Source organism: Mirounga angustirostris, unplaced genomic scaffold (assembly GCF_029215605.1).
Source record: "Mirounga angustirostris isolate CCGP_5_RB_7025 unplaced genomic scaffold, mMirAng1.0.hap1 SCAF_8, whole genome shotgun sequence".
Lineage (NCBI taxonomy): Eukaryota > Metazoa > Chordata > Mammalia > Carnivora > Phocidae > Mirounga > Mirounga angustirostris.
Genome location: NW_026991716.1, coordinates 92,530,760 through 92,556,865, shown reverse-complemented (window position 1 = coordinate 92,556,865; position 26,106 = coordinate 92,530,760). Strand labels below are relative to the sequence as shown.

Sequence of the window (26,106 nt, the reverse complement as noted above, 5' to 3'; positions counted from 1 at the left end):
ATATACAACGAGCAGTTTCGAAGAGTGCTAGTCAATTCTTTGGACCCATTCCACATTCGAGAGAAGACGTTCTTCTTGAGGGTTGGGGGGCATTCTTATCTTGTACACCTGAGGTCCAGATTCATCCCTTCATCCACTCTATCCACCCAGCCCCTGTGCATGGAACAGTTAATATGTGCAAGGCACTATGCTAGTGCTGCCTGTCACCGTGAGCAAGACTGATGTAGGCCTTGCCACCACATGCTTCCTTGGCTCAGACCTGCCTGTCTAAAGTAGCCACTCCCCGGGGCGCCTGGGTGGCTCAGTCAGTTAAGCAACTGCCTTCGGCTCAGGTCATGGTCCCAGGGTCCTGGGATCGAGCCCCGCATTGGGCTCCCTGCTCCGCGGGGAGTCTGCTTCTCCCTCTCCCTCTGCCTCTCCCCCCAACTCGTTTTCTCATTCACTCTGTGTGCTCTCTCTCCCTCAAATAAATAATCTTTAAAAAATAATAATAAAGTAGCTACCCTCCCTTTGCTCTATTTTTTCTTAACATTTATAATAATGTAGAATTATCATTTTCATTGAGTTGCTTGTTCCTGCTTTTTCTCTTTCACTGAAACGTAAGAGCTCCAAAGGCAGGGCCTCGTACATGGTCACATCATCTGTACCCAGCACAGGCGTCTATGTAGGAGGCTTGGTGACTGCATGCATGTGAGTTGCACTAGTGTTATTCTAGAAGTGTGGGAGGTTCTGGGAGGTCTGGAGTGGAGTATTGTAGACTTCAACAAACCACTTTAAGAATATGTTGACTATATAGCACAATCCATCTCAATGGTTAATAGCCCTAAGGTTGCCTTCCCAAGTGCCTAGTGACAATATTTCTCATGCCAGTAAACAGAACCTACCCCTCTGGAATATGTGGTACAGTTCTGACACTTAAGGGCCATCACTTGATCTAGGCAATTAATCTAAACTTATCATCCTTACACAGACCTAAACCCAAGTAACATGGGGAAAAAAAGATTATATCCATCTCTTCTAGGTATGGGGGAGATGTCTGCAGGGTCCAGTTTATGATACTGTCTCCCGTGCAGTGTACTGTGGGCCCATAGTAATACCTATCATGACCCCAGGTCTCTTCCTCTCTGTTTGGCATGATCATGGTGCTCGTGCTGACTGATGCAGGCCCCATGCTTATAGGTCAGGGCCACCCTTGTGGGATTATCTGTAAAAGGACATTTAAAAAAACTCAGCAGCCATTTCTGGAGATCATCATGAAATGTATTCATGGCTGGAAATTTTGTTACTTCCAAGTGATTGAGTATTTACCCAAAAGCCAAATTTTATCTGAAAAAATCCGATTCTGAGGACCATAGGAAATTATTTTGGCCATGTGCTCTGTGGCCTCACCTGCCATCTCTCAAATTCTGTTGGTCTCAGCAGGGCGAGGAAGTCAAGAAAGAGGGGGAAGAGGTGGTAACTTCAAAATCAGTCTTGGCTGGATCTTGAGACTGTCACTTCCCGCCAAACAGTGGTCTGTACTCAAACACTCAGATAAGAAATGGAATTACTTTTTAATTGAGTTCTTGTTGCGATCGAGTCTGGATATGAATGCTTTACACCGCCACAGTGCCTTTCATCTTAAGACATCAAAGCACTCGACAGCTATTAATTCATTACGTCTCTCCCACCTCTGTCAGGTGGTTAACGCACTCATGGGAGCACTCTACCTATCGCGGAAACTCATCCACCTGGAGTCTGGGCGAGGACAGGGGCTGTGTCACTGTAAGGCGATTCCACCCAGTAGCTTTTAGAATAGAAAAACGAGGAACGTCTTACTTACCTAGTTAAAACTGCGGAAGTCTTAGTAGACAGAATACAGTTACCAGAAGTGAACTGTGACCTGGAAAGCTGGTGCTAACACTTTGGCTCATATGCACAATACGATGGGGATCTTGTACAGTGACTGGTCTGCAGCCCCGGGTGTGTATCTCTCAGACTCTAGTCCACGCTCCCCGGGCTTCTGGCCCCACAGTTAAGCATGGCTGATTCAGGGCAGTGCTAGAGGGAAGAGTGCCACCTATTGAATTACAGGAATTCATGGGCACTTGTTGGAACTGGTGGAGAAGTTTCTCAGACCACACTCATGCTTGGTTTGCTATGGTAACATATATATGTCTGAAAAAAAACGAATATGTTGACTACTCTCGCTCAGAAAAACACGTACAAACGTCTGTGTATTTTCCCCAGCTGGAGCTGAGCGTATGCCTGCAGTTAGCCCTCCTGTCTCTCTGCTGCTCAAAGACTGAGGCAGATGGTATTTTTACCACTTCAGGCAAAACATGGCACCTATGGTTCGGCTTTCTACGATTTTAATTTTTTAACACTTCCAAAATGGCTTGCCCAAATAGCTCCAGCGTAGAGATGCAGACTTCTTCCCCAATTTCTTTTTAATAATTGCTTCAGATACCCAGATATGAATAAAGAGCACATGGTCAAAACCAAACTCCGTCAAGCGCTCATTCCCGCTCATTCTTTCACAAGTACTCTGGACCAGGCCTTAACGGGGCTTCTTTGACCTTCATGCTAATTTTGACACAAAGACTCTAAATGGTTTACAAGGGCTTTCTTTACAGTCCTCTCTAGTCTTTCCTGTGCAGTTCATAATAATTTTCCCCATGACTCAGTACAGAAGAGAGAGTTGCTTTTTTAATGTCTTCCTCCTGAGGTTCGCTCTAAGCACAGAGTTTGCTCAAGGTTAAGCACTGGGTAAAGAAAGATCTTGCAGGTGTTAATTCATTAGGCATCCAGTTCTCGGTTGAACGTAAGAGAGATTTTTTTTTAAAAGGAGTGGGTTTTGACGTGCCCTCTCTGCTGGAATCTGTTCAGGCTTGCATCCCACCATGCTCAGGCTCAGTGTCTAGAGCTGCTCTTCTCCTCCCTCCCCGCCCTCAGAAGGCCTCGCACATTCTGTTTGATTATAAAACGCATTTGCATAGGGTACACATTAAAATTCTCTTCCCACTAGCAAACAGTGCTGTCCGCAGACATTTGCATTTGCATGCTCACATATCATCACTTCCCTTCAAGAAGAAAAAAGAGGCTTTCCTCCCATGTCATGGTTCTCCTTTCCAAGGTTTGCCCTTTAGTCTTTTTTTCTCTTTTATCATCCATAAATTGCTTCCGCCATTTTGCTGCAGACTGAGTCCAAAATTCTACTTTTTTGAAGCTTGAGTATAGAAAATTTTCTGTAAATATTATTGTCCTTTCTTTAGTGACAAAGCCAGACTCTTTTTTTTTTTTTTTTTGGCAGACAGTTTTTGCCTGCTCGTTCTCTCTCATAACCCTAGCTAACTGGCTCTGAGAATTTTTCACATTGGCACATTTAGAGACCAGATGTTACTGTGTTTTCTCTTCCGTGTACCCCTTTCTTGGGCAGATGCTGCTTCTCCTACCCTGGGACTTCACATTAGCTCCTTTGGTAAAGTATTCCATACGGCATCACCGGATGCACTAAATCTCTCGTTTCCTCTAACCTCCTCAAGTTGTCTTTACATTTAGGATTTCTGTTTTCATGGTAACGACAGGGACTATGTAGAAGCATGGTCATTCCCTTCTCCCATGAAGGACTTGTGGTCCAATTAAATGAGGTGTTTATAATAGAATTTAATGAAGAAAATCCAAATACCATAACGATATGGGTACAACTATGTAAAATTTTGATAAAGACTGGAAGAAAGCATTAAAAATATAAATACAGGCATTAAGGTGATAACATTTCAGCATGTTTTAAAATAAATACATTGTTGTTGTTGTTTTTAAAGATTTCTGGTTTTGAAATGTGGACTCACATTTGATTTAGAATTTTTTCAGATATGACCTGAGCTACTGGGAATTGAAAAATAACTTGCCTGAAATCATGTGTTTAGTGACATAACCAAAATTTAATTTTAGGCTCCTAAAAAATTGAGTGCCTGCTTCTATGGCAATAGGCAGAAATGCATGGTTGGAAAATGTCATTTTTGTACACTGCAAGTTTTTGGGCTAGGCCTCTAGTAGTGGTTGAAGTGATGGAAGACAGTTGAGGAGAACGGAAAAACCTAGCACGCTGAGCAGGCCTTGCAGGCAAGGCAGCAAAGCACAGCAGCAAAGCACAGCACAGGGATAGTGCTGGAAGGGACTGCCAGGACTGCCATCTGAAAGTTTTAAATCCCCACCCCTTATTTCTTAAAAATCAGATAAAAAAACAGTTATTTTTCTTTTGACAGTCACATTTCACGCAAGTGTTTTTTCTTGCAGCAGTAATGGATAGATTTTATTTAATCTGCTTTTTAAAACAATTAATTTACTAAAGTCAGTTTTTGCAACTACGCTTTGATTCCAGATCTCCTTTAAAATACAATTATTAAGGATGGAAAAATAGTCATTGGTCAATTTCTGTCCATAGTAAAGTATGGCTTTTGTACCATGTGAAACTTTTAATCAAAAATAGATTCTAGGGGGACCTGGGTGGCTCAGTCAGTTAGGCAAGTCCCACTCTTGATCTCAGCTCAGGTCTTGAACTCAGGGTCATGAGTTCAAGCCTGGCATTGGGCCCCACATACAATAGTAAGTATCTTGAACCAGAATTGTACCTTACTATGAGCCCTCAAGTCTTTTTGCAAAACAGTTACTCTTTGGACATTCATTCACTGTACTCTGAGCGCCTAACGCAGTGCCTGGCACATACTAGGTACCAAATAAATATTTGTTGAATTAGAATAGAATAGAATAGAATGAGTGAATAACCCAAGATAAACCAAATGTTTGTGCCTAGATTCTGTTCTTTTCATTCATAAGGCATGATGATTTCCTCCTTAAGTCTCTGAGTATATTATTTTCATTTGTCCCCAGTGACTATCATCTTGCTTTGATGATCTCTTCCTCTAATTTCTTAATGTTATTTTAAAATTAGATTCTTGTTCTCAGAGGTGTTAGCAATCCCACACACCTCAATGGCATCAGCAGATTTGATGATCATAATCTCTATTCCCCTGTGGATCGTGAATAATATTATTAAATGCTATCAATAATAAGCCTCTTTATGACATCATAAAATATACCATTCTCTCAGTTGTTAACCCAAATACTATTGATACTATTTGAATTCAATTCTCTACGTAGTTGCAAATCTTTTTTATTTTTCTTCAAATCATATATCCCTAGCTTGCTGATCTTGGGTTTCTAATTTAAATGTAAACTGCGAAATTAGTTCACAATAATAATATTTAGTGGGACAATCTTATTCTTAAAATTACCATTTTGAATTACTGATGTCTAAAAAATTGCATATCTACGTAATATCTATCATTCATCAGGAAGCTAAGGCAGACTTAGATTGTTAGTGAAGACCAGTTCTTTTTTTTTTTTTTTTTTTAAAGATTTATTTATTTATTTTTATTTGAGAGAGAGAGAATGAGAGAGAGCGAGTACATGAGAAGGGGGAGGGTCAGAGGGAGAAGCAGACTCCCTGCCGAGCAGGGAGCCCGATGCGGGACTCGATCCAGGGACTCCAGGATCATGACCTGAGCCGAAGGCAGTCGCTTAACCAACTGAGCCACCCAGGCGCCCCATGAAGACCAGTTCTTAGTTGAAAGCCTGGAATCATGTCTGGTTTTACTCACCACTGTACTCTGAGCGCCTAACACAATGCCTGGCACATACTAGGTACCAAATAAATATGTGTTGAATTAGAATAGAATAGAATGAGTGAATAACCCAAGATAAACCAAATGTTTGTGCCTAGATTCTGTTCTTTTCATTCATAAGGCATATTTGGCTCTGCCTTTGTTCTTCTTATTTCATCCCAAGTATATTTTTAATCAAATGGTTACATCCTCAATGCTTCACACTCCCTGGGTTGAAACAAAGATTCACTTGGGGCAACCTTTTGAATCTTAGTCTAGAAAGCTAACTAAAAATGCCCTTCAGGCTGGTTCTGTGGGTGAATGCTCTGCGCTGTGGGGTAGCTGGATTCAATTATTGCTCCCAGTTAGTGGTATCGGGAGCCACCTGTGCACAGGACGTGCCTATCTGCCTTTATGTAGAGGATAGAGCCCTCTGTCCCCTAGAGGAGCCTGTTTAGTCCACTGAAACTGTTTTAAGTAGATCTAAGGAAATACCAATCTCTTCCCTTGTCATAAAAACAGTGGCAAGGCACGGGCTTTCCAAAATTATGTTCTTTAAGAGAAAGAAAAGGAAGATTTTCATGATTTCAACATGATTGGTCTATCAGAAAGCTGTCATCTGTTTAGTCGGCACATCTGAAGCCATTTCCCCGTGTTTCCTAACCGGTGTCTGAAAACACTGCTCAGCTTCCCCACTTGCCACATCAGGCAGAGTACTGATCCCGGAGGTGCTGAATTACCTTTTCTGAAATAGCAAGGTAGGTGTGCCACCTCCATTTTCAAACAGAATTACTGAGATAACAGTAGAGATCACAAGAACTGCAACATTGGTTAGTGATGTGTAAGATGCTACTAAAGATTTTGGGTGAGTGGATCCTGTCCCTTTCCCCCAAGTCTTTGACTTGCTGGCTTGATGAAGGATCTTACCTATTCACAGATCATAACAAAGCCAGAGTTATACCTCTGAAGATGGATTTCTGGATAGTGCAATGGTGCCCCCTGTAGAAGGTCTCCCTGTCCTAGAGCTAAGGAAATTATGCTAACCTGTATCTTTGATTCATTGCTAAAAAGATTTGTGTGCACCTCTTAAAAAAGGTTGTAGACCTTTCCACATGCTACGATCTCTGTAAGATGCCTACCCTAGTATACATGTTTCTCATTGTGCACTCTACTCAAGACACACAAAACACTTTAATCAGATGGTTCTATCAAATTCTATCTTTGAATCCCTTCATTTTATGGGGAAGAGATCAAATAACCTAACAGTGTCCACATCATTACTATCTCACAGAGTCATGATTCTGTCCAGGTTTGCTGACTCCACAGTGTATTCCTTACCACTATACTGCTTCTCAAGGTGCTTAGCCCTACTACAAAACAAGTAAGGGAGAATTTGTATGCAGGCTCTGGTTTTACAAACATCCAGAAACAGTATGCCTTACTCTATAATCCAACATTGTTCTTGTCTCAGAAATAGTGATTGTCTAGTAAATGACTGTCTTACGATTTATGTTTGCTGAACCAGTGCAATAATTATTGTGGTTTTTTTTAAACTGGCAAGCATTCTTCACTCTTCTAAGAAAGGTTTATGGATATAACCATTTAAAATGACTTCTCATTACCATTCTCTTAAGGGAGGCAAGGATCTATGTTAACAAATACAGAGAGTTTTTCTGTTATTTGACATGCACACTAGTGATGGAAGTCATAATGTGTTTTAAGCTCATGTTGTATCAGGATACATGTTAGGATGTTAGGAATCTAGGGTCATGTAGACAGCAGAGGTAGTGATAGTAGTTTTGAGGCAAGTGATCCCCAGGTATCAGCATCCAAATACTAAAGCAGATGGAAAATTGAGACATGAGGATTTAAGAAATGTATAAGTAAGATATGGACTCACATAGTTTATGTATTCCTCACATAACCCCCAGTACTATTGGATACCTACAAGATGTGAATCCTCTCATCCCACAATATTCTTTTTAATTAAATAGCCAGCATAATATTTGTCATGAGATTACAGAGTTTACTATCGATTCACTCCTAAAAAAGCCACGGGCAAAGAATGGCTCATTGCTGCAGTCTGCAACCTATGATATGTTTTGCTTTTTGAATTTCAGTGTATAGAATTAAGTTCCTCTTTGGAATATGACACTAAAATTAAAAATTATTTTTGAATCAGAATATGGATAAACCTGAGATTATAAATAGTTAAATTTTCCTTCAGAAGACATGACTGCTTTTCTTTAAAAAAAAAAAAAAGATTTATTTATTTATTGAATTGAGAGTGTGAGCAGAAGTACAAGCTGGGGGGGGCGCGGGAGGGAGTGGAGGGGAGAGGGAGCAACATACCTTTAAATACATACATACATATATATGTATATATAGGGGTACTGAATGTACGGTTTTGGGTTATTTGTACATATAATAGGGATGTATATATCCAGACATGATAATTTGTATGAAATGAGTTGTTTGGTTATGAAGCTATTTGTGGATAGTAGCCCACAGCACAGACTCATAAATGTACTTCACTAAGACGTGAGTCTTGAAATCAGTTCTGAAACAAATCTCACTGTCCCACCCAAGTATACTCTCTAGTTCCGACCCTACTTGGCTTCTGAGATTGGGTGCAACCGGGGCACATTCAGGGTGGTATGGCCAGACTGAAGTCTCATTCTCAACAGCAGGCCACACATTATCCAGACTGAGCCTAATAGAAATGTGTGGAGAAGGCAAGAAAAATGAGATGAAACCTGTGTTTATCATTTTTTTTTCTGTTAGGTGGAATAGGTCCAATTTTAAATGGTCAAGATGATTTGGAAATTCATTTTTCAAAAACAAGCATATTTCCAATTCACTAATAATCCAGAGATTTTTTTCCTGTTAGGTGGAATAGATCCAATTGTAGATGGTCAAGATGATTTGGAAATTCATTTTTCAAAAACAAGCATATTTCCAGTTCACTAATAATCCAGAGATTTAAAATATTTAAAACAACTTCATGAATCTATGCAAAATAGTCTATGAATGTTTGTGATTAAAGCCAGGTGCATTATGTAAATATTACATCTAACTTCTGTAACGAACTCCATGTTCTTTTCCTCTTCAGGTCTTGCATTTGAATAGCATTTTATTGATGTCAAAGTAATTTGCCATACATCGTCTTGTTTGTTCTTCATAATAACTTCATGGGTATAAATATGATCTAGGGCTTAGAGAAGTTGCCTTGCCCAAGATCACATGTGTCCAGGTCCAGAGTTTCCCTACTAAGGTTTGCTCATTGCCTCTCTACAGTTGTTTTTCATATTATTATGAAACAGCAGAAAACCAGTCTTAGGAGGAGAACACCTCATCCCATTATTGGATTAAAAAAGGTTCCTGTGTGGCTTCATCTGGGGGTTTCTGCTCCGGGTGCTTGAAAGACTGCCCTATGTGCAAATAGTGGCATTTTGTCTCTCCTAGAGCTAACCTCTTCTCTTACCTCCCATCTCCACGGGCTTCAGGCCCCAGGACTCAGCAAGGGAAAAGGAGAGCAGTGTAACAAATGTCCTGTGTGTCACACATGCTCATACAATTACACAGAATGATCTTATATAGATAAATAGAACTTATTAAAAAGTATTTTAAAGCTTAATACATATTACAGGAATTTTCCAGGCTATTTTACAAAAGAAAAAATACTCTGATGTTTTATAAGAGAAGAGAAAAATGTTAAAGCATGGGCTAAATTATATTTGTCAATTTGAACTCATTAATCCTTTATCCAATGACTTTTTTTTTTAAGATTTATTTATTTACTTATTTAGGAGAGAGAGAACATGAGCAGGGGGAGGGGCAGAGGAAGAGAGAGAATCCCCAGGCAGACACCCTGCTGAGTGCAGAGCCCCACCCGGAGCCCGATCTCATGACCCCAAGATCATGACCCCAGTGAAATCAAGAATTGGCTGTCCAACCAACTGAGCCACCCAGGCACCCCATCTAATGACTAAAATGTAGAATGATGAACCCTGAGATTGCTTTTATTTATTTATTTATTTATTGGCAGGGGGGCACACACATGAGGTGGAGGGAGGAGCAGAAGGAGAGGGAGAGAGAGAATCCCAAGCAGGCTCCACATCAGCACAGAGCCCAACACAGGGCTCAGTCTCACCACCCTGAGATCATGACCTGAGCCAATATCAAGATTCGGACACTTAACCAACTGAGCCATCTAGGTGGCCCCAGAGATTAGTTTTTAAAAATAGTGAAAATGACATGAGGTGATGATATCCTGTGATTGTGTGAAACCCCAGGTACCATTACTGTAGTCAGAGTTTTTGGTTGAGATTTTTGTTAAAAATAAGTTTTTATTATTAAGGATTTAAGTAAAAATATGTTAGTTTTGTGATTCAGTAGTGGATATGATGATATCTGAGCCTTACTCGGGGCCTATTTGTTTTTTTTTATTTTTTATTTTTTTAAGTTTTTTTATTTTATTATTTATTTGACTGAGAGAGACACAGTGAGAGAGGGAACACAAGCAGGGGGAGTAGAAGAGGGAGAAGCAGGCTTCCCGCTGAGCAGGGAGCCCGATGCAGGGCTCGATCCCAGGACCCCGGGATCACGACCTGAGCCGAAGGCAGACGCTTAACGACTGAGCCACCCAGGCGCCCCACTTTTTTTTTTTTTTTAAAGTATGACCTGAAGAATATACCTAATCAGTTAAAATATTTATGGCCTTTTTCTTAGCAGAAATGTGGAAATTTTCCACTTCCAATTCTTACTGACCTTTGTACTGCAGCCATATGGCATTTTTAGTTATAGTTTTAAAAAAATGTATATATTGCAATAGAGGTGCATGATTAATATAACAATGGCTTCAATTTTCTGCCATCTCTGTAAATATAGTTTTATCCAAAGTTATTTGACTTAATGTATTTTCTAAAATCTTTGATACTGTATGGTGAAAAAATTTGCCCTTGTGCACAGGCTTGCAAAGGGCATTATTGACAAAGATAGGTATTCTCTTCCCAAATGAAATTGAAATGCTTCCCAGTTCAGAGCATAAGAGTGAAAGGAAAAGCATTATACCGTGCTGCATAAGAGCAAGAACTATTTGTATCTTGACTCCACTTACCTTCCATGTTACCTTGAGCAACTTATTCTTGTCTAAATTTGTTCATCTGTAAAGTAAGAATAATATTAGTACCTACCTCATAGGGCTCTTGTAAGGATTGAAGATATATATGTCTTAGTGCTGGGCACACGTAAGTACTGTGAGGTTGTCTTTGTTGTTATTGTTAGCATTGTTATGATTATGGCCATTTTCATATTGGGACTCGCACCATTCTTGTGCTTTTGCACATGAATTCATGTGCTTGAGGAAGTAACTAAAAATTATCTTATTTCCATCCCCTTTCCTTTTGCTGAAATAAGATATTTAATTAAATCAGTAGATTTCCTTTCTCTAGACTCTTGCAAATAATCTCTTGTTCTGAGTAAAAAGGAATGCTTTTTATGTGGTTTGCAATTTGTTTATCATAATATGTTGATCATATTAGAGAGGGTTTTAATTGTAGCTTTTCCTTTTGTACCAAGTCTTGCCACTCAGAAGTTGGGAAGACCTTTCACTTGAAGCCCTGTCAGCTAGGATCTTGGAGTTGGATGGGACTTTGGAGGCTGCCTTGTTCCACCTCCCACACCTGCTAAGAATTTTATTCATGGGGGCGCCTGCGTGGCTCAATTGGTTAAGCCTCTGCCTTCTGCTCAGGTCATGATCCCAGGGTCCTGGGAGCCAGTCCCGCATCAGGCTCTTTGCTCAGCAGGGAGCCTGTTCTCCCTCTGCCTGTTCCCCCTGCTTGTGCTCTCTCTCTCTCTCTCTGACAAATAAATAAATAAAATCTTAAAAAAAAAAAAAGAAGAATTTTATTCATACTTTCTCTGATGTGGTCAATCCAGTTTCTGAGGACTTCCAAAAACAGGGATGTCAAAAATAATTATTCTGTTGTTAGACAACTCTAATTATTTGAAAGCTCTCTCTTATTTGTCATTGAAATCTGCTTCCCAGAAATTTCACCCTGTTGCTCTTTGTTCTGTCTCCTAAAGCACATAGAACAGGACTGCTCCATCTTCCATTTAATTGCTTTAGATATTGGAAGATGACTTTCATCACCTCCTTTAATTCTTTCCTCCAGGTTAAATATTCCTTAGAAGACATGTTTTCAAATACTTCTTCATCCTAATACCGGACCCAGTGTACTCTGAATACCCGTCTTGACACATGGTTCCGTCATGGTGCCCAGGACGGAACATAGTTTTCTTTCTTTCTTTCTTTTTTTTTAAGATTTCATTTATTTATTTGACACAGAGAGAGAAAGAGAGTACAATCAGGGGGGAGCAGCAGACAGAGGAAGAGGGAGAAGCAGACTGCCCCCGAGGAGGGAGCCTGATGCGGGGCTCGATCCCAGTACCCTGGAATCATGACCTGAGCCAAAAGCAGACGCTTAACCGTCTGAGACACCCAGGCGCCCCAGAACATAGTTTTCTTTTTTTTTTTTTTAAGATTTTATTTATTTGTTTGACAGAGAGAGACACAGCGAGAGAGGGAACACAAGCAGGGGAGTGGGAGAGGGAGAAGCAGGCTTCCTGCCGAGCAGAGAGCCGGATGCGGGGCTCAGTCCCAGCACTCTGGGATAATGACCTGAGCCGAAGGCAGACGCTTAACGACTGAGCCACCCAGGCACCCCGGAACACAGTTTTCTAACCATGAATACCATCAAACAGTACAGCCTGACCATTCCTGCCTTTGTCTGGGACATGTACATCTATTGATGCTACCAAAGTTTGTGTTTGGGCTTTTTTTTTTTTCTTTTTCTTTTTTTTTTTTTTTTTACCTATATCAGTCTTGGCTTATGCAAAGAATGTGGTTATCAAAGATTCTCAGCACTTATTTATGAGTCACTGCCAAACTGAGGCTCACACTTTTACAATGAATTTTTGAAACCTAAATGCACAACTATACAATTATCCCTGTTACATTTCATCTCAGGAGTATTAGTCTTTTTTCAACGTGTCAAAACGATTAATATTTTGATGCTATCCATGTGTTAGCTTTCTCTCTTGGCTATATGACATCTGCAAGTTAAAATTTAGTATGTATTTCTTCTCCATCTTCATTCAGGTAATCCATAGAACTGTGATAAAGGAAAGAAACCGAGTCAGGGTTTTTTCTGTTTTTCTTTTTTTATTGAAATATAGTTGACACACAATGTTACATTATTTTTGGTGTACAACATAGTGATTTGACAAGTCTATATGTTATGCTATGCTTACCACAACCTTAGCTACCATCTGTCATCATACAACACTATCATGATGCCATTGAACATATTCCCTATGTTGTATCTTTTATCTCCATGACCTATTACACATTCCATAACTGGAAACCTGTATCTCCCACTCCCCTTCAACCATTTTTCCCACCCCCCAATCCTCCTCCCCTAAGGCAACCATCTCTTTGTTCTCTGAATTTATAGGTCCATTCCTGGTGTTTGTTTGCTTATTTGTTTCATTTTTTAGATTCTACATTAAGTGCAGTCATATGGTATTTGTCTTTCTCTGTCTGACTTATTTTGCTTTAGCGTAATAAGTCCATCTATGTTGTCACAAATGGCAAGATCTCATTCCTTTTTTATGGCTGAGTAATATTCCTGTGTGAATATATGTATGTGTGTGAATGTGTATGTGTATACATACCACATCTTCTTTATCCAGTCATCTATCAATGGACACTTGGGTTGCTTTTGTATCTTGGCTATTGTAAATAAATAATGCTGCAATAAACACAGGGGTGCATGTTTCTTTTCAGATTTGTGTTTTTAAAAGATACCCAGTAGTGGAATTACTGGATCATTTGCTATTTCTATTATTAATTTTTTGAGGAACCTCCATACTGTTTTCCACAGTGGTTGCACCAATTGACATTTCTACCAACAGTGCAGGAGGCTTCCTTTTTCTCCACATCCCCGCCAACACTTGTTATTTCTTGTTTTTTTGATAGTAGCCATTCTGACTGGTGTAAGATGATATCTCATTGTGGTTTTGATTTGCATTTCCCTAATGATGAGTGATGTTGACCATCTTTTCATGTCTGTTGGCCATCTGGATGTCTTCTTTGGAAAATGTCTATTCAGGTCCTCTGCCCAGTTTTAGTCAGATTATTTGGGTTTTTTGGTGTGTTGATCTGTATAAGTTCTTTATATATTTTGGATATTGACCCCTTATTGCATACATTATTTGCAAATATCTTCTCCCGTTCAGTAGGCTGCCTTTTTGTTTTGTTGATGGTTTTCTTCACTGTGCAAAAGCTTTTTATTTTGGTGTAGTCCCAGTAGTTTATATTTGCTTTTGTTTCCCGTGTCTGAGGAGACATATCTAGAAAAATGTTACTAAGGCCAATGTGAAATAAATTACTGCCTGTGTTTTCTTCTAGGAGTTTTATGATTTTATGTCTCACATTTAGGTCTTTAATCCATTTTGAGTTTATTTTTATGTGTGGTATAAGAAAGTGGTCCAGTTTCATTCCTTTGCATATAGCTTTACATTTTTTTCAGCACCATTTATTTATTTATTTATTTTAAAGATTTTATTTATTTATTTGACAGAGAGAGACAGAGAGAGAGAGGGAACACAAGCAGGGGGAGTGGGAGAGGGAGAAGCAGGCTCCCCGCAGAGCAGGGAGCCCGATGCGGGACTCGATCCCAGGACCCTGGGATCATGACCTGAGCTGAAGGCAGTCGCTTAACCAACTGGGCCACCCAGGCGCCCTTCAGCACCATTTATTAAGACAAAACCAAATACTGAGTCCTAGAGATCGCTCTTCTGTTCAAATTAAATCCACTGCCAAACATTTTCTAGGAGTAGTTGTTTTACATATTTGAATCCACATTACCATACTCTAATCCAGAGTCCCATTTGTCTGTCTTACCACAAAGGACTAAGTTTCTATTTTTTCTTTTTAAAGATTTTATGATGTATTTATTTGTCAGAGAGAGAGAGAGCACAAGCAGGAGGAATGGGAGAGGGAGAAGCAGGCTCCCCGCTGAGCAGGGAGCCCAATGTGGGGCTCGATCCCAGGACCCTGAGATCAGGACCTGAGCTGAAGGCAGATGCCTAACCGACTGAGCCACCCAGGTGCCCCAGGACTAAGTTTCGAACACCCAAATATACTCTATCTTTACTGTTTCAGAAGCTAACAATGAGTGGCCATATCAAAAGAAAAATGAGAATATTTTGTAATGGTTTGCTCATTGTGACCCACCCATCCTGGGGCTGCAATACCACTGCCTTTTTTCTAGAGCTCACAAACCATCTATTTGATAACCCTTTTTGGAATTTTGCCATCATTGTCCATAAATTCACTGATCTTTGTTCCGGATGTACCTCTGTCCTCATCTTTTTCTTTTGTCCTGTGTTTTAAGACATTGGTCAGTTGAATCTCTTATCTCTGAGATGTCTTATGTCTTTGAGTAGCTGGGAAGGACATTTATGTGCATTGTAAGCATGAAGAGGACAGAGGTGAGTGGATGCCTCTGTGAAGGTGCTCTAGACTGGAAACTAGGTCTCCAGAGTGAGGAGGAAGACAGAGAAGGGAAGTGCCAGCAGAAACATCAGACAAAATGAGTGAGAAAGCTGCTGGCGGGGAGGAGGCTCAGTGGGGGTGCCACACAGTAATTTGTCCGTGAGGATAATATTATGTTCGGAATGGGAGTGGTGGTGGTCTTAAAACGCAAAGGATACCAGAAGCCAGACCTAAGAGGCAGGTTGGTAGCTGCCTCCAAGGCCTCCCTGACAACCTGTAATGGGCTCTTTGAATGCATGTTTCATCCTTAAAGGCCCCTCTTCATGGGATTTATTTTAATCTTTTTTTTTTAAGATTTTATTTATTTATTTGACAGTGAGAGAGGGACTACAAACAGAGGGAGTGGGAGAGGGAGAAGCAGGCTTCCCGCCAAGCAGGGAGCCCGATGTGGGGCTCGATCCCAGGACCCTGGGATCATGACCTGAGCCGAGGGAAGACACTTAACGACTGAGCCACCCAGGTGCCCCGGGATTTATTTTAATCTTTACAGTTTTTAAGTCATTCTTTATTTCTGTTTCCTTTGTCTTCTCTTAATAATACATCATCTTTTGCAACTATTTGAGCATACTTGTTCTTATTTGACATGCAGCCTTTACATTTTGATGCCTCTTATTTTTGTCATCGTCTCCATCCCCTGTGCACCGCCATCAGTCTTTAGCAGATTCTGAGGAGGTTGTTTCTGAACGTTTTTCTGTGAGGAATGGCACTTTAAAAACATGTGTGACAAGTGTCCTGGTGATAATACAGACTTATGGGTGGATTCCCACACAATTTTTTTTTTTAAAGATTTTATTTATTTTATTAGAGAGCGAGCGAGAAACAGCATGAGAGAGGAGAGGGTCAGAGGGAGAAGCAGGCTCCCCGCTGAGCCGGGAGCCCGATGCGGGACTCGATCCCAGGACCCTGGGATCATGACCTGAGCCGAAGGCAGTCGCTTAACCAACTGAGCCACCCAGGCGCCCTCCCACACAATTTTTACAGTTTTCTACCTCTCCTTTGTCAGTTCCTTCAGAACAGAGATAGCATCCGATCTCCACGGTGGAGCTTTGTGCAGAGCAGGTGCTCAGCTGGATCTCAGCAGTGGAGGAGACGAAATGCTGCTCCCTTTACACCTGGGCCTTTTCAAATCTGAGCCCCAAGAGAACTTATTCTGTAGCCATTTATTTTGGCCTCTTTCATAATTAATTATGACCGTTGTTGAAATTTAGTTTTTCAGAGGCTCTCATCACCCTTGAACTATTTCTGTTAATAATCTCTTGGAATCATGGTGATCTTTTCACTAATTTTTAAATGTGCTTTCCTAATTTATGGTCTGGGTGTCCTAAATCATACCTGCTGGTCCCTTCTTTCACTGAGTCTAATACCAGGATGGCATGACTTTGTGTGTGTGTGTGTGTGTGCATGCGCGCCAGATTCCTATCACCTTTACATCCAATCATGTTGACATACTGAAGCAAAAAGCACTTCTTCTATCTTCTGATACCTAAGATTATCAGTCAGGCACATCAAGAATTTATCAACTATTAGGATGTGAGTTTTAGTAAATGTTCAAAAGTTAGAGTCCCTTATCATTACTGCATCTTACATTTCTGCCAGTTTCATAATCCCTGTTAGGGAAGCCTGGTCCACTTCTCCCACTCGGTTAGGAGATGTGTGGTCTCTTTCCATAACAGCATGGCCGCCGTTTGTTTCCTTTCATCCTTATCCAAGTGTTTTCAACCATAAAAAAAAGAGAAAAATTTAACGTATTGCTTATACTCCCTTACTCTCTATTATACAGTTTCTACAGAACAAGGTCTACCCTAATTTCCAGATGAGTTTCAGCATCCCCATTCTCTGTAGCACTCTCCCTGTTTGGGTAAAAGAAAACTTGGGGTTACCGCCAATTCTGTTCCAGTGCTATAGAGGGGAAGAGCTCTGGATGTGCAGAAATGAAACCCAGGCCATTTCTCAGATTTGCTGTTGGCCCTTACCACTCAGCCAGTCTCATCCCAATATCTTCTCCTGCAAAATGAGGTGAGAAGATATGATTGGGCTTGGGTTTCTTCTAGGTCTTAAAGTCTTTATTTGGTTTCATTGGAGAGAAGCGGCTGCCACGTCCACTTCTGCTAAAGCTGCTTAGATCTCATGGCAGGGGCTTGTCTTTACTATTTAAGAGAATTTTTTAACCAAATAGTTTTCACAGGCATATGATGATTTCTCAAAAGGGTCTCATAAAAGCAACATTTATCACTGAAAAGGTGTTTAATAACACCTCTTAATAAATGTTAAATAATAATGCACTTAACTTTAAGTACTTTGCATCTTTTTTCTCTCTGTGTTAATATCTTTAATTGGGTCCTCTAGCAAGGGATTTGGACTTAATTTATTGCAGGTGATGCTGCACTTACACAATTATTCAGTTGACTTAATTAGAGATTTAATTATATTAGTGCCCTAAAGTGCTATTTCAGAGAAGTAAAACACAGACTGGTAATTCACCTTTTTGTATGTTTTTGTGTCACTTATCCTATAGCTAAAATGTTTTTCAAGCCATAAAGCCCAGAAGGCATACTAGCACTTCTAGCCGTATCCTAATATGGCAAGTTTTGTCTGTGCACTGGTTTGGGCTTTGCCCAGTCAAAATGTAGGTGAAGGCAAAACTGGAAAGAATTTTTCTAATTGTGATCTTATCTCTTGCATCTATTAGAACCAAAGTTGTAGGTCCAGTCCCTCGTATTCCTTTCAACCCCCTCCAGCTCTATAGCCCTGGGGCAACCCCCTAACAGGGGGTCCTGGGAGGCAGCAACTGTGTTTGTCTCCGTATCTCCCACCACTACTACACACCTAGGCCATATAGGTGCCCAGTACATGGTAGCTAAACTGAATTTGATCACTGCCAGGACTACTAGTTGGAAGTGTGGTCAAAACAGTATAAACCCAACCCAACTATTTTTTTTTCTTTTTTTTTAAGATTTTATTTATTTATTTGAGAGAGAGAGAGATCTCGAGCAGGGGGGAAGGGTAGAGGGAGAAGCAGACTCCCCACTGAGCAGGGAACCTGATGTGGAACTCGAACCCAGGACCCTGGGATCATGACCTGAGCCGAAGGCAGATGTTTAACCGACTGAGCCATCCAGCCACCCCCAACCCAACTATTTTAAAATATAGTAACTCAAAATACGTACCCCAGCAGGCAAGGTACTCCCAAATCTGGCTAATCATCGGAATGACCAAAGAAGCAGTTTTAGGCCTTATTGAATCCATCTCTAGGATTGGGGCCTAGACATCTGCATTTTAAAGTTCCCCAAGTGAATCCTAGGGCACCTGGCTGGCTCAGGTGGTGGAGTGTGAGACTCCTGATCTAGGGGTTATAAGTTCGAGCCCCACGTTGGGTGTAGAGATTACTTAAAAATAAAATCTTTAGGGCGCCTGGGTGGCTTAGTTGGTTGGGCGACTGCCTTCGGCTCAGGTCATGATCCTGGAGGCCCAGGATCGAGTCCCGCATCGGGCTCCCTGCTCGGCAGGGGGTCTGCTTCTCCCTCTGAGCCTCCTCCTTCTCATGCTCTCTGTCTCTCATTCTCTCTCTCTCAAATAAATAAATAAAATCTTTAAAAAAATAAAAATAAAAAATAAATAAAATAAAATCTTTAGTGCTCACTTCAGCAGCACGTATACTAAAATTGGAACGATACAGAGAAGATTAGCATGGCCCCTGCGCAAGGATGACAGGCAAATTCGTGACGCGTTCCATATTTTTGTAATGTATGGTGATTAACATAACATAATAAAAAAATAAATAAAATCTTTAAAAATAAATAAATACATAAAGTTCCCAGGTGAATCTTATGGTCAGCCAAGTTTAGGAATTCCAGTTTAATGTGTCTTTTGTCACATTTATTTACAAAGGATGAGATTGTTTTGTCGGGATAGACTCACTGCCTGTTCTGACTTATAGTAAAGATGAGTCTAATTTATGGCCTATTAATTATATCTAAAGGATTTCTATTGAGCCAATAGTTTAGGTTTAGTTGGTTGAAGTGTATACAGATGTCTGTAAGGAATAATATCTTCCACGAAGAATTAAATTACTGCTGAATCATGAAATGGGCATTTTCCACATGGAAGCTGTCAGGCCCCTTGGTATGCAAAGCTCAACTCTGTAGAAAGAAGATTTAGGTATTAATTGAAAGTACAGTAATCATTGGTGAGAGAAATTAACTCTTTTAGGGCTTGCGTAATATTCAGTGATATCCTCCCAGGTGCTATTTTTCCCTAATCTGAACTACCTTTCATTGTAAGAATTAAGTACCTTACAAGTCACTATCAAGTATTCAGTTGGGCCTAGCTGAATAAGGTTTATAAAGTAACAAACTAAATGAAGCAGTCAGAGAAATGCAGAATGTGGACGCCTGGGTGGCTCAGTCAGTTAAGCGTCTGCCTTCGGCTCAGGTCATGATCTCAGGGTCCTGGGATGGAGCCCCACATCGGGCTCCCTGCTCAGCTGGGAGCCTGCTTCTCCCTCTCCCTCTGCTGCTCCCCCTGCTTGTGCTCTCTCTCTAATAAATAAATAAAATCTTTTAAAAGAGAGAGAGAGAGAGAAATGCAGAATGCAAAACACTGCACAACACAGCATGGTCCTTTCGAAATGGCATATCATAGGGGAGAAAATACTAAAGTGTCATAACGAGTGAATGCAATGTGTGAACCAGGATTCCTCCTGATTCAGGAAAAAAATAAAAGACTAAAAAGACATTTAGAGCCCACTGGGGAAATTTGCCCATGTGCTAGATATTACATAATGGTGGAGAATTATTGTTAACTTTCCTAGTTGTGATAATAATATTCTGGTTATGTAGGAGAATGTTCTTAGGAGCTGCATTTCAAAACAAAGGTGAAGCATCCTGCAGCCCAGCATGTGTTCAAGCCAAGTCCTAGCAGCTCAGAGCCTATGGTTAAATATTTCAGAATTTTGTGATTCCACAGCCCTTGGTAGCTTGAAATCAGCCATGACGGGAGTTTTTATACCACAAAAATCTGCACGTGCTACCCTGGAGAGGTAATTTACCAGCATACCACTGCCCACAGCTTATTTGAAAATGGTTGAGAAAACACATACATATGAGTAGATAAAACAAAGATAGCAGAATATTGACAACTGTTAACTGTCGGTGGAGGATATGTGGTCACGCGTTGTGCTAGCCGAGGAGTCAGCAGCCTTTCTGAGAAGGCTGACATGTAAGCATTTTAGGCTCTGCGGGCGCGTACAGCCTCTGGCAGCTACTCCCCTCTGCGGCTCAGCCACTGGAGCCCAAAGCCGCCACACAGGGCGCTTCACCGAACGGGCATGGATGTGTGCCAACAAAACTTTATTTATAAAAACAGCGGGGGCAGATTGTGCCTGGGGCCGTAGCTTGCCAACTCCTGTGCTCGTCTTTGAACTTTTCTGTACTTTTATAGTTGATAATAAAAAAATATTCTTTTTTAATTTGGGTTTCTTAGCCTAGTTTTCAGAGCCCTCCTGGATCCCCTGATACCTGCTCCTGTGTTATCACACCGATCTCTCTTTATTCCTTGGACACTGTACTCTGGTCTCCTCTGTGCCTTTGCTCAAGCTGTTCTCTTTTGATATAACTCCCTTGCTCCCCTCAACCCCATAACTGCTTATCAACATTCTCAAAACATGCCTCAGATCTCACCTACTCTGTAAGGTCTTCTTGAATCTCTTCTAATTACAGTTGATCTCTCATTTCTTTGATCATTTATAGTCCTATATTTGTAGCTTGGTTTTGCTGCTTTTTACAGTATACCCTTAATTAGTTCCCAATCCATGAAGCAGAGAAGAATCATTGTACTCCTTTCACATAATAAGTGTTCAGTTAATATTTGCAGATTGAAATCCAGTCTTGCACCTATTATGCACACGCCTGCAGGTACCAACCTAAAAGTCTAGAATACAGAATGTTGGCCTGTCTAATTTAGGTTTGGGGTAATTAAAGATAATGAAAATAGCATGTGATCTCTTCCTCCCTCCCCCATTTTAGTGCCTTCATGCATTCAGTAACTGGCAAGAGACCAGGAAATCCTAGGCTGAAATAGTCCTGAAGTTCACATGCAGTATGTGGAAATACCTACCAGTGGGGCGGTAAGATTTCTGGCAGAGTATAGTTTTCAGTACTGCCGGACTGGGCATTGCAAACCCTGGCTTCTGACCACAACTCTGCCACTATTCACCTGTGATCTTGGGTGAGCCGCTGAACTTCTCTGGGCCTCTGTTTTCTTCTCTGTATAATTAGAGGAATAAAGTGGGTTGTTTCTTTTATTCCTTTATGTTACATGCAGTATGCGGTACCTTAAAGTCTAATGAAGAGATAGATGCGGGAATGGAACATTGAAGTACAACACTGTATAATAATGCTGTACTCCAGATGTGCACAGGGTACTTGGGGAGCCCCAAGGAAGAGGGGCACCCAGCTCCTTAGGGCTCTCATCCTAGCTGAGCGTATTCCACTCAAGTGGAATTTGGGAAGTTTGAAGGAAGTGGGAAGATACGGGAACAGTCTCAGGGGAGATGATTGCTGCAAGCAATTTCCCTAAATAATGATGATGGGGGAACGGGGAAAAACAGGCTGGGCAAGAGCTAGATCAGGAAAGGACTTCCGTGCCTCATGAGAGAGCTTGGACTCTTTTCTTCTGAAGGCTATTGGAAAATAGTGAAGGGTTTTAAACAAGATCACATTTGCATTTTATAAAGATCTCCTTGGCTGCATGACAGATGGAGTCCAGGGCAAAGAAGTGGTGGTGGGAAGACTCTTTAGGAGGTGGTTGCATAAAACAACCCAGGCAAGGGATGATGATAGCCTGAACTTAGGTAGTGGCAGTGAGAATGAAGAGCGGAGAATAAATTTGAGAGCTCTAAAAGAGATAGAATGGCTAGGACTTGCTAACTCTGTCAGTCAAGATGGATACAGACAACCTCACAATCTCTGTGGCCTCAGACAACAAAGCTGTGTTCCTTGCCCGGGCTCCATGTGCCATGCAGGTCAGAGAGGCACTGTGGTGCTCAGTGTGGTCACTCAGGAATCCAGCATGAGGAGCTTTTCTGATGTGGCTGGGCCATACGCCAGGGGGAAAGCTTTGGAGGGACTCATGTGGATGGTTTAAGTGCTGCTGCCCAGAAGTGACTTGCATCATTCACAACTCAAGGGCTAGAACTTGCCCCTTGGCCCCACCCAGTCTCTGGGGGCCAGAAAGTTCAGTCAGGGCTGAGCAGCACTGTTGCGGCCATGGCGCCTGACTGGAAATGCGGCATGAAGGAGGACCCCCAGGTTTCTGATTTAGGGAGTTAGGCAGAGGTATTCACTGAGCAAGAGAAGATGGAGTTGGGGGAAGCGGAAGTGGACTGACCAAATCATTATCAATCTCTTCCAGCTCTGAAGTGTGACCCTATTACTGGTCCTTCCCTGTCATCAAAAAGAAGGATTAGAAATAAACTCCAGCTGTTGGCAAGAGTTTTTTTTTTTTTTTTAAGATTTTATTTATTTATTTGACAGAGAGAGACACAGCAAGAGAGGGAACACAAGCAGGGGGAGTGGGAGAGGGAGAAGCAGGCTTCCCGTTGAGCAGGGAGCCCGATGCGGGGCTCGATCCCAGGACCCTGGGACCATGACCTGAGCCGAAGGCAGACACAACGACTGAGCCACCCAGGCGCCCCTACTTTATTCTTTACCAAGGTGTGTTTTGGTTCATTCTTCCCAGTCAAATGAAAGCTCTTAGTTTTAAAATGTAGCGCTCAGGGGCGCCTGGGTGGCTCAGATGGTTAGGTGTCTCTTCAGTTTGGGTTGTGATCCCGGGGTCCTGGGATCGAGCCCCACATCGAGCCCCGCATCGGGCTCCTGGCTCAGCAGGGAGCCCGCTTCCCCTCTCCCTCTGCCTCTCCTCCTGCTCATGCCCTCTCTCTCTCTCTCTCTGTCTCAAATGAGTAAGTAAAATCTTAAAAAAAAAAGTAGCATTCAGAGATCTCAGCAAGGTGTCTTTGTTGAATTTTCATACAGACTATTGTGTCAGCATACAGCATTAAAAAAAAAAAAAAGTTACTAAGTAGGATGTTAATGAAGCCTTCCTCACGCAAGAATATCAGGCTGCTGAATTCAAAATGCCAGAGATGTAAATGCCCTCTGCCTTCAGGAGCGCCAGCCCCCAGCAGGGCACATTTCAGGCTAGCACGGGGTGGGAGTGGGGAGGAGGTGTAATTAGGCTGATTGGAGCCTGTTGTGCTGCTCGGGAGCACAGACTCCTAGCAGCCCTCGGGAAAGGTAGTGCCTCAAAATCATTGGGGACCGGTGTCCTCTTTACCTCAAAAGAACACGGCAGAAACACCGAATCCATACTGTGTCTCCCCTGCTTTGTTTTCCACCTCCCCTCCCCAGTTTAATTGTGGTACCTGAAAAACTGACTTTTATTGTGCATTTGTTTCTCAACAGTTGCGAGAAACAATCAAAGCTGGCAAAGGTGTGACTTCAGCTATTGACCTGTGTCGTTACCATGGAAACAAGGCGCTGGAGGCCCTGGAGAGCTTTCCTCCCTCGGAGGCCAGATCTGCTTTAGAAAACATTGTGTTTGCTGTGACCAGATTTTCGTGACACCAAATTAAAAAGACACTATTGTTGGTTAGCTGAAAAAAAAAAACAAAACAAAAACTGGGGAATGAGGTGATCGGGAGGGCTTTCATGATGGACTATCTCAATGTGTTAATGACTTTAAAAACATAATCCATTCTTTCCTTCCTTTTATCACGTTGCTAAATGAATCCTGCCTTCTTTTTGAAACTGCTACAAACAAAATGAGAAGAAAAAAAGGTCAAGCAGTTTTCACTTGTCATGCCAGCAGCACACTTGAGTCCAGTAGCAGAAATAATTAATGAGATTCGCTGCTGTGACCTCAGCAAATGGACAGGAAATAAGTCCTTATTGATTGGACTGAGCCAGGGATGGCGCCAGGGCGGTGGCCTGTGGTTTTCCTTCTAGAGAGGGCAGAGCAAGCTGGAAGCGGCAGGTGTCAAGAGAAACGCGATCAGTGCCAGCCAGCAAGGACTGTCAAATCAAAAACTAGTGACCAGTTGTCATAACGGATGGTAGTTTTGATGATGAAGAAAAAAAGTGCTTTGTCTCCTTGCAATTATGTCTCTGTATCTATAGGTACAGTATGAATATACTTTGTGCTTCATCGTTTTTGTAAGATTTTTTTTTTTTTTAGGAAAAACTGCTGAAAAAATAATGCTAAACATTTGAAGTAGGAGATTAAAATGTTATCAAATGTTAACTTGTAATGTAAATGTGGTAGGAATGGCTTGTTTTTCTTTCTAGAAGACCAAATATTTTTTCAAACACATTTTAAAGAACCAAACTCTTTTTTTAAGCCAAACAGGATGCTTTTTTTCAAGGAGAATGTATTCATTTGTCATATTTTGGTGTAGAGAATACCTTTAACTTTTACGAGTGTCACATACATAACTGTTGTTCTGGGGAGTCAACTGGTGATTTTTTTTTTTTTTTTTAATTCAGAATGTCAAATTTGGTCTTGAACCACAGACATCCGATTACAGAAAGAATACAAGCAGTCTCCCAGGCCTGCAATCAGGCACTGTCTCTGTGTGGCTCATACGAGATGATTTTTGTGGTTTGCATGCATGCAATATGAGAACACCGTTGACAAGAAGGCTGAGTTTACATAAATGATCTAAATTGAGACTCAGCTACCTTTCTTCCTTCTGTGGTGTAATTACAGCCCTATCTGGAGACAGTGAACACAGCAAACAGATTTTATTACCTCGTTCACTCAAACACTAAGTGAAGTTATTTTAGTTAAATTCCTTCCCCCAAAAGTTACGAAACCATTTTATCGGGACCCAGCATATGGCATGTGATAAAGAGCAAATGTGAGCTGCAGAGGTTAAGGTATTGTATTATGAAATATTTTTTAATATACTTAAAATATTATAATTGTACAGTTTATGCTACTATAATTTGAAGGCCTGTAGATTTAGCTTAAGAGAACACTTTTCTGTTTGAAATGGTCTTTTCTCAAAGAAATTGGCTTAATTAGTAACTCTGGTTAGATGCTTTAGATCGGACTAGGTTTTAATCATTAACTTCCACAAAGGAGGAGTTGTGCTTTTTGTTCTCTAAATGTGCAGGAACTTACCCGAGCTGTAGGTTTTCTGAAGCAGATGGTCAAGTGCTACCAGGCAGGATCCCCGGGCTCTTCAAATTCTGCTTTAGCAGCTGGTTTGCTCTGTGACCTTGAGCAAGTCACTTCCCTCTGAGCCTCGACTTCCTCATCTGTTAAATAAATGAGAGAATGTATGAAGTCCCTTCCAGCTTTGTTTTATTTTCTAAAAGACTGTCACTTCTGACCCTGGATAACAAAGATGCCCTGTGAGGTTCAGGGAGGAGGAAAGGTGAGACCCAGAGAGAGGCTACAAAGGAGTGCATAAAACTTAATGGCAGGGCGCCTGGGTGGCTCAGTTGGTTAAGCGACTGCCTTCGGCTCAGGTCATGATCCTGGAGTCCCGGGATCGAGTCCCACATTGGGCTCCCTGCTCGGCGGAGAGTCTGCTTCTCCCTCTCCCACTCCCTGTTTGTGTTCCCTCTCTTGCTGTGTCTTTCTCTGTCAAATAAATAAATAAAATCTTTAAAAAAAAAAAACAAAAAACTTAATGGCAAATTTCCTCCTACACTGCCTCGTAGCTTAGGGCCTACAAGATTCCTAGCTCTCTTTTGTATGGCATGTAATCCTGGACTCTTCTGTTTCAGCACCTGCCTTTCTGCTTTCTCTGGGACCTTTCCTCCCCTGGCTCAG

At 41.4% G+C, this 26,106-nt stretch overlaps 2 protein-coding genes and 1 non-coding gene across 11 annotated transcripts in view; all 3 read left to right on the top strand.

Annotated features, from left to right (window-relative positions):
- PDSS2 (decaprenyl diphosphate synthase subunit 2) overlaps nt 1-26,106 on the top strand; it is a 278,138-nt gene that overhangs the window by 225,552 nt on the left and 26,480 nt on the right. The window contains exons 8-9 of one of the 8 annotated variants that reach the window (XR_010413719.1): nt 21,291-21,391; nt 23,730-23,827. The exons of 2 other annotated variants lie outside the window; for them this stretch is intronic. Coding sequence is in view for 4 of the 6 variants with exons in the window: in XM_064597941.1 (XP_064454011.1) it covers nt 17,048-17,287 (240 nt within the window). In the remaining 2 variants the exon portion in view is untranslated. Of the gene's footprint in view, nt 1-17,047; nt 17,508-21,290; nt 21,392-23,729; nt 25,625-26,106 lie in introns of those variants that run through there. 5 more of the 8 variants (XR_010413718.1, XM_045865263.3, XM_064597941.1 and 2 more) reach the window with 5 other exon arrangements.
- LOC123838000 (U6 spliceosomal RNA) lies at nt 18,900-19,006 on the top strand. The gene has a single exon (XR_006789344.1). It is a non-coding gene; the product is annotated as a U6 spliceosomal RNA (small nuclear RNA).
- The window catches only part of BEND3 (BEN domain containing 3), a 69,369-nt gene continuing 63,409 nt past the window's right edge, over nt 20,147-26,106 (top strand). The window contains exon 1 of one of the 2 annotated variants that reach the window (XM_064597936.1): nt 20,147-20,305. The gene's annotated coding sequence lies outside the window, so the exon portion shown is untranslated. Of the gene's footprint in view, nt 20,306-24,310; nt 24,444-26,106 lie in introns of those variants that run through there. The other variant, XM_064597934.1, reaches the window with a different exon arrangement.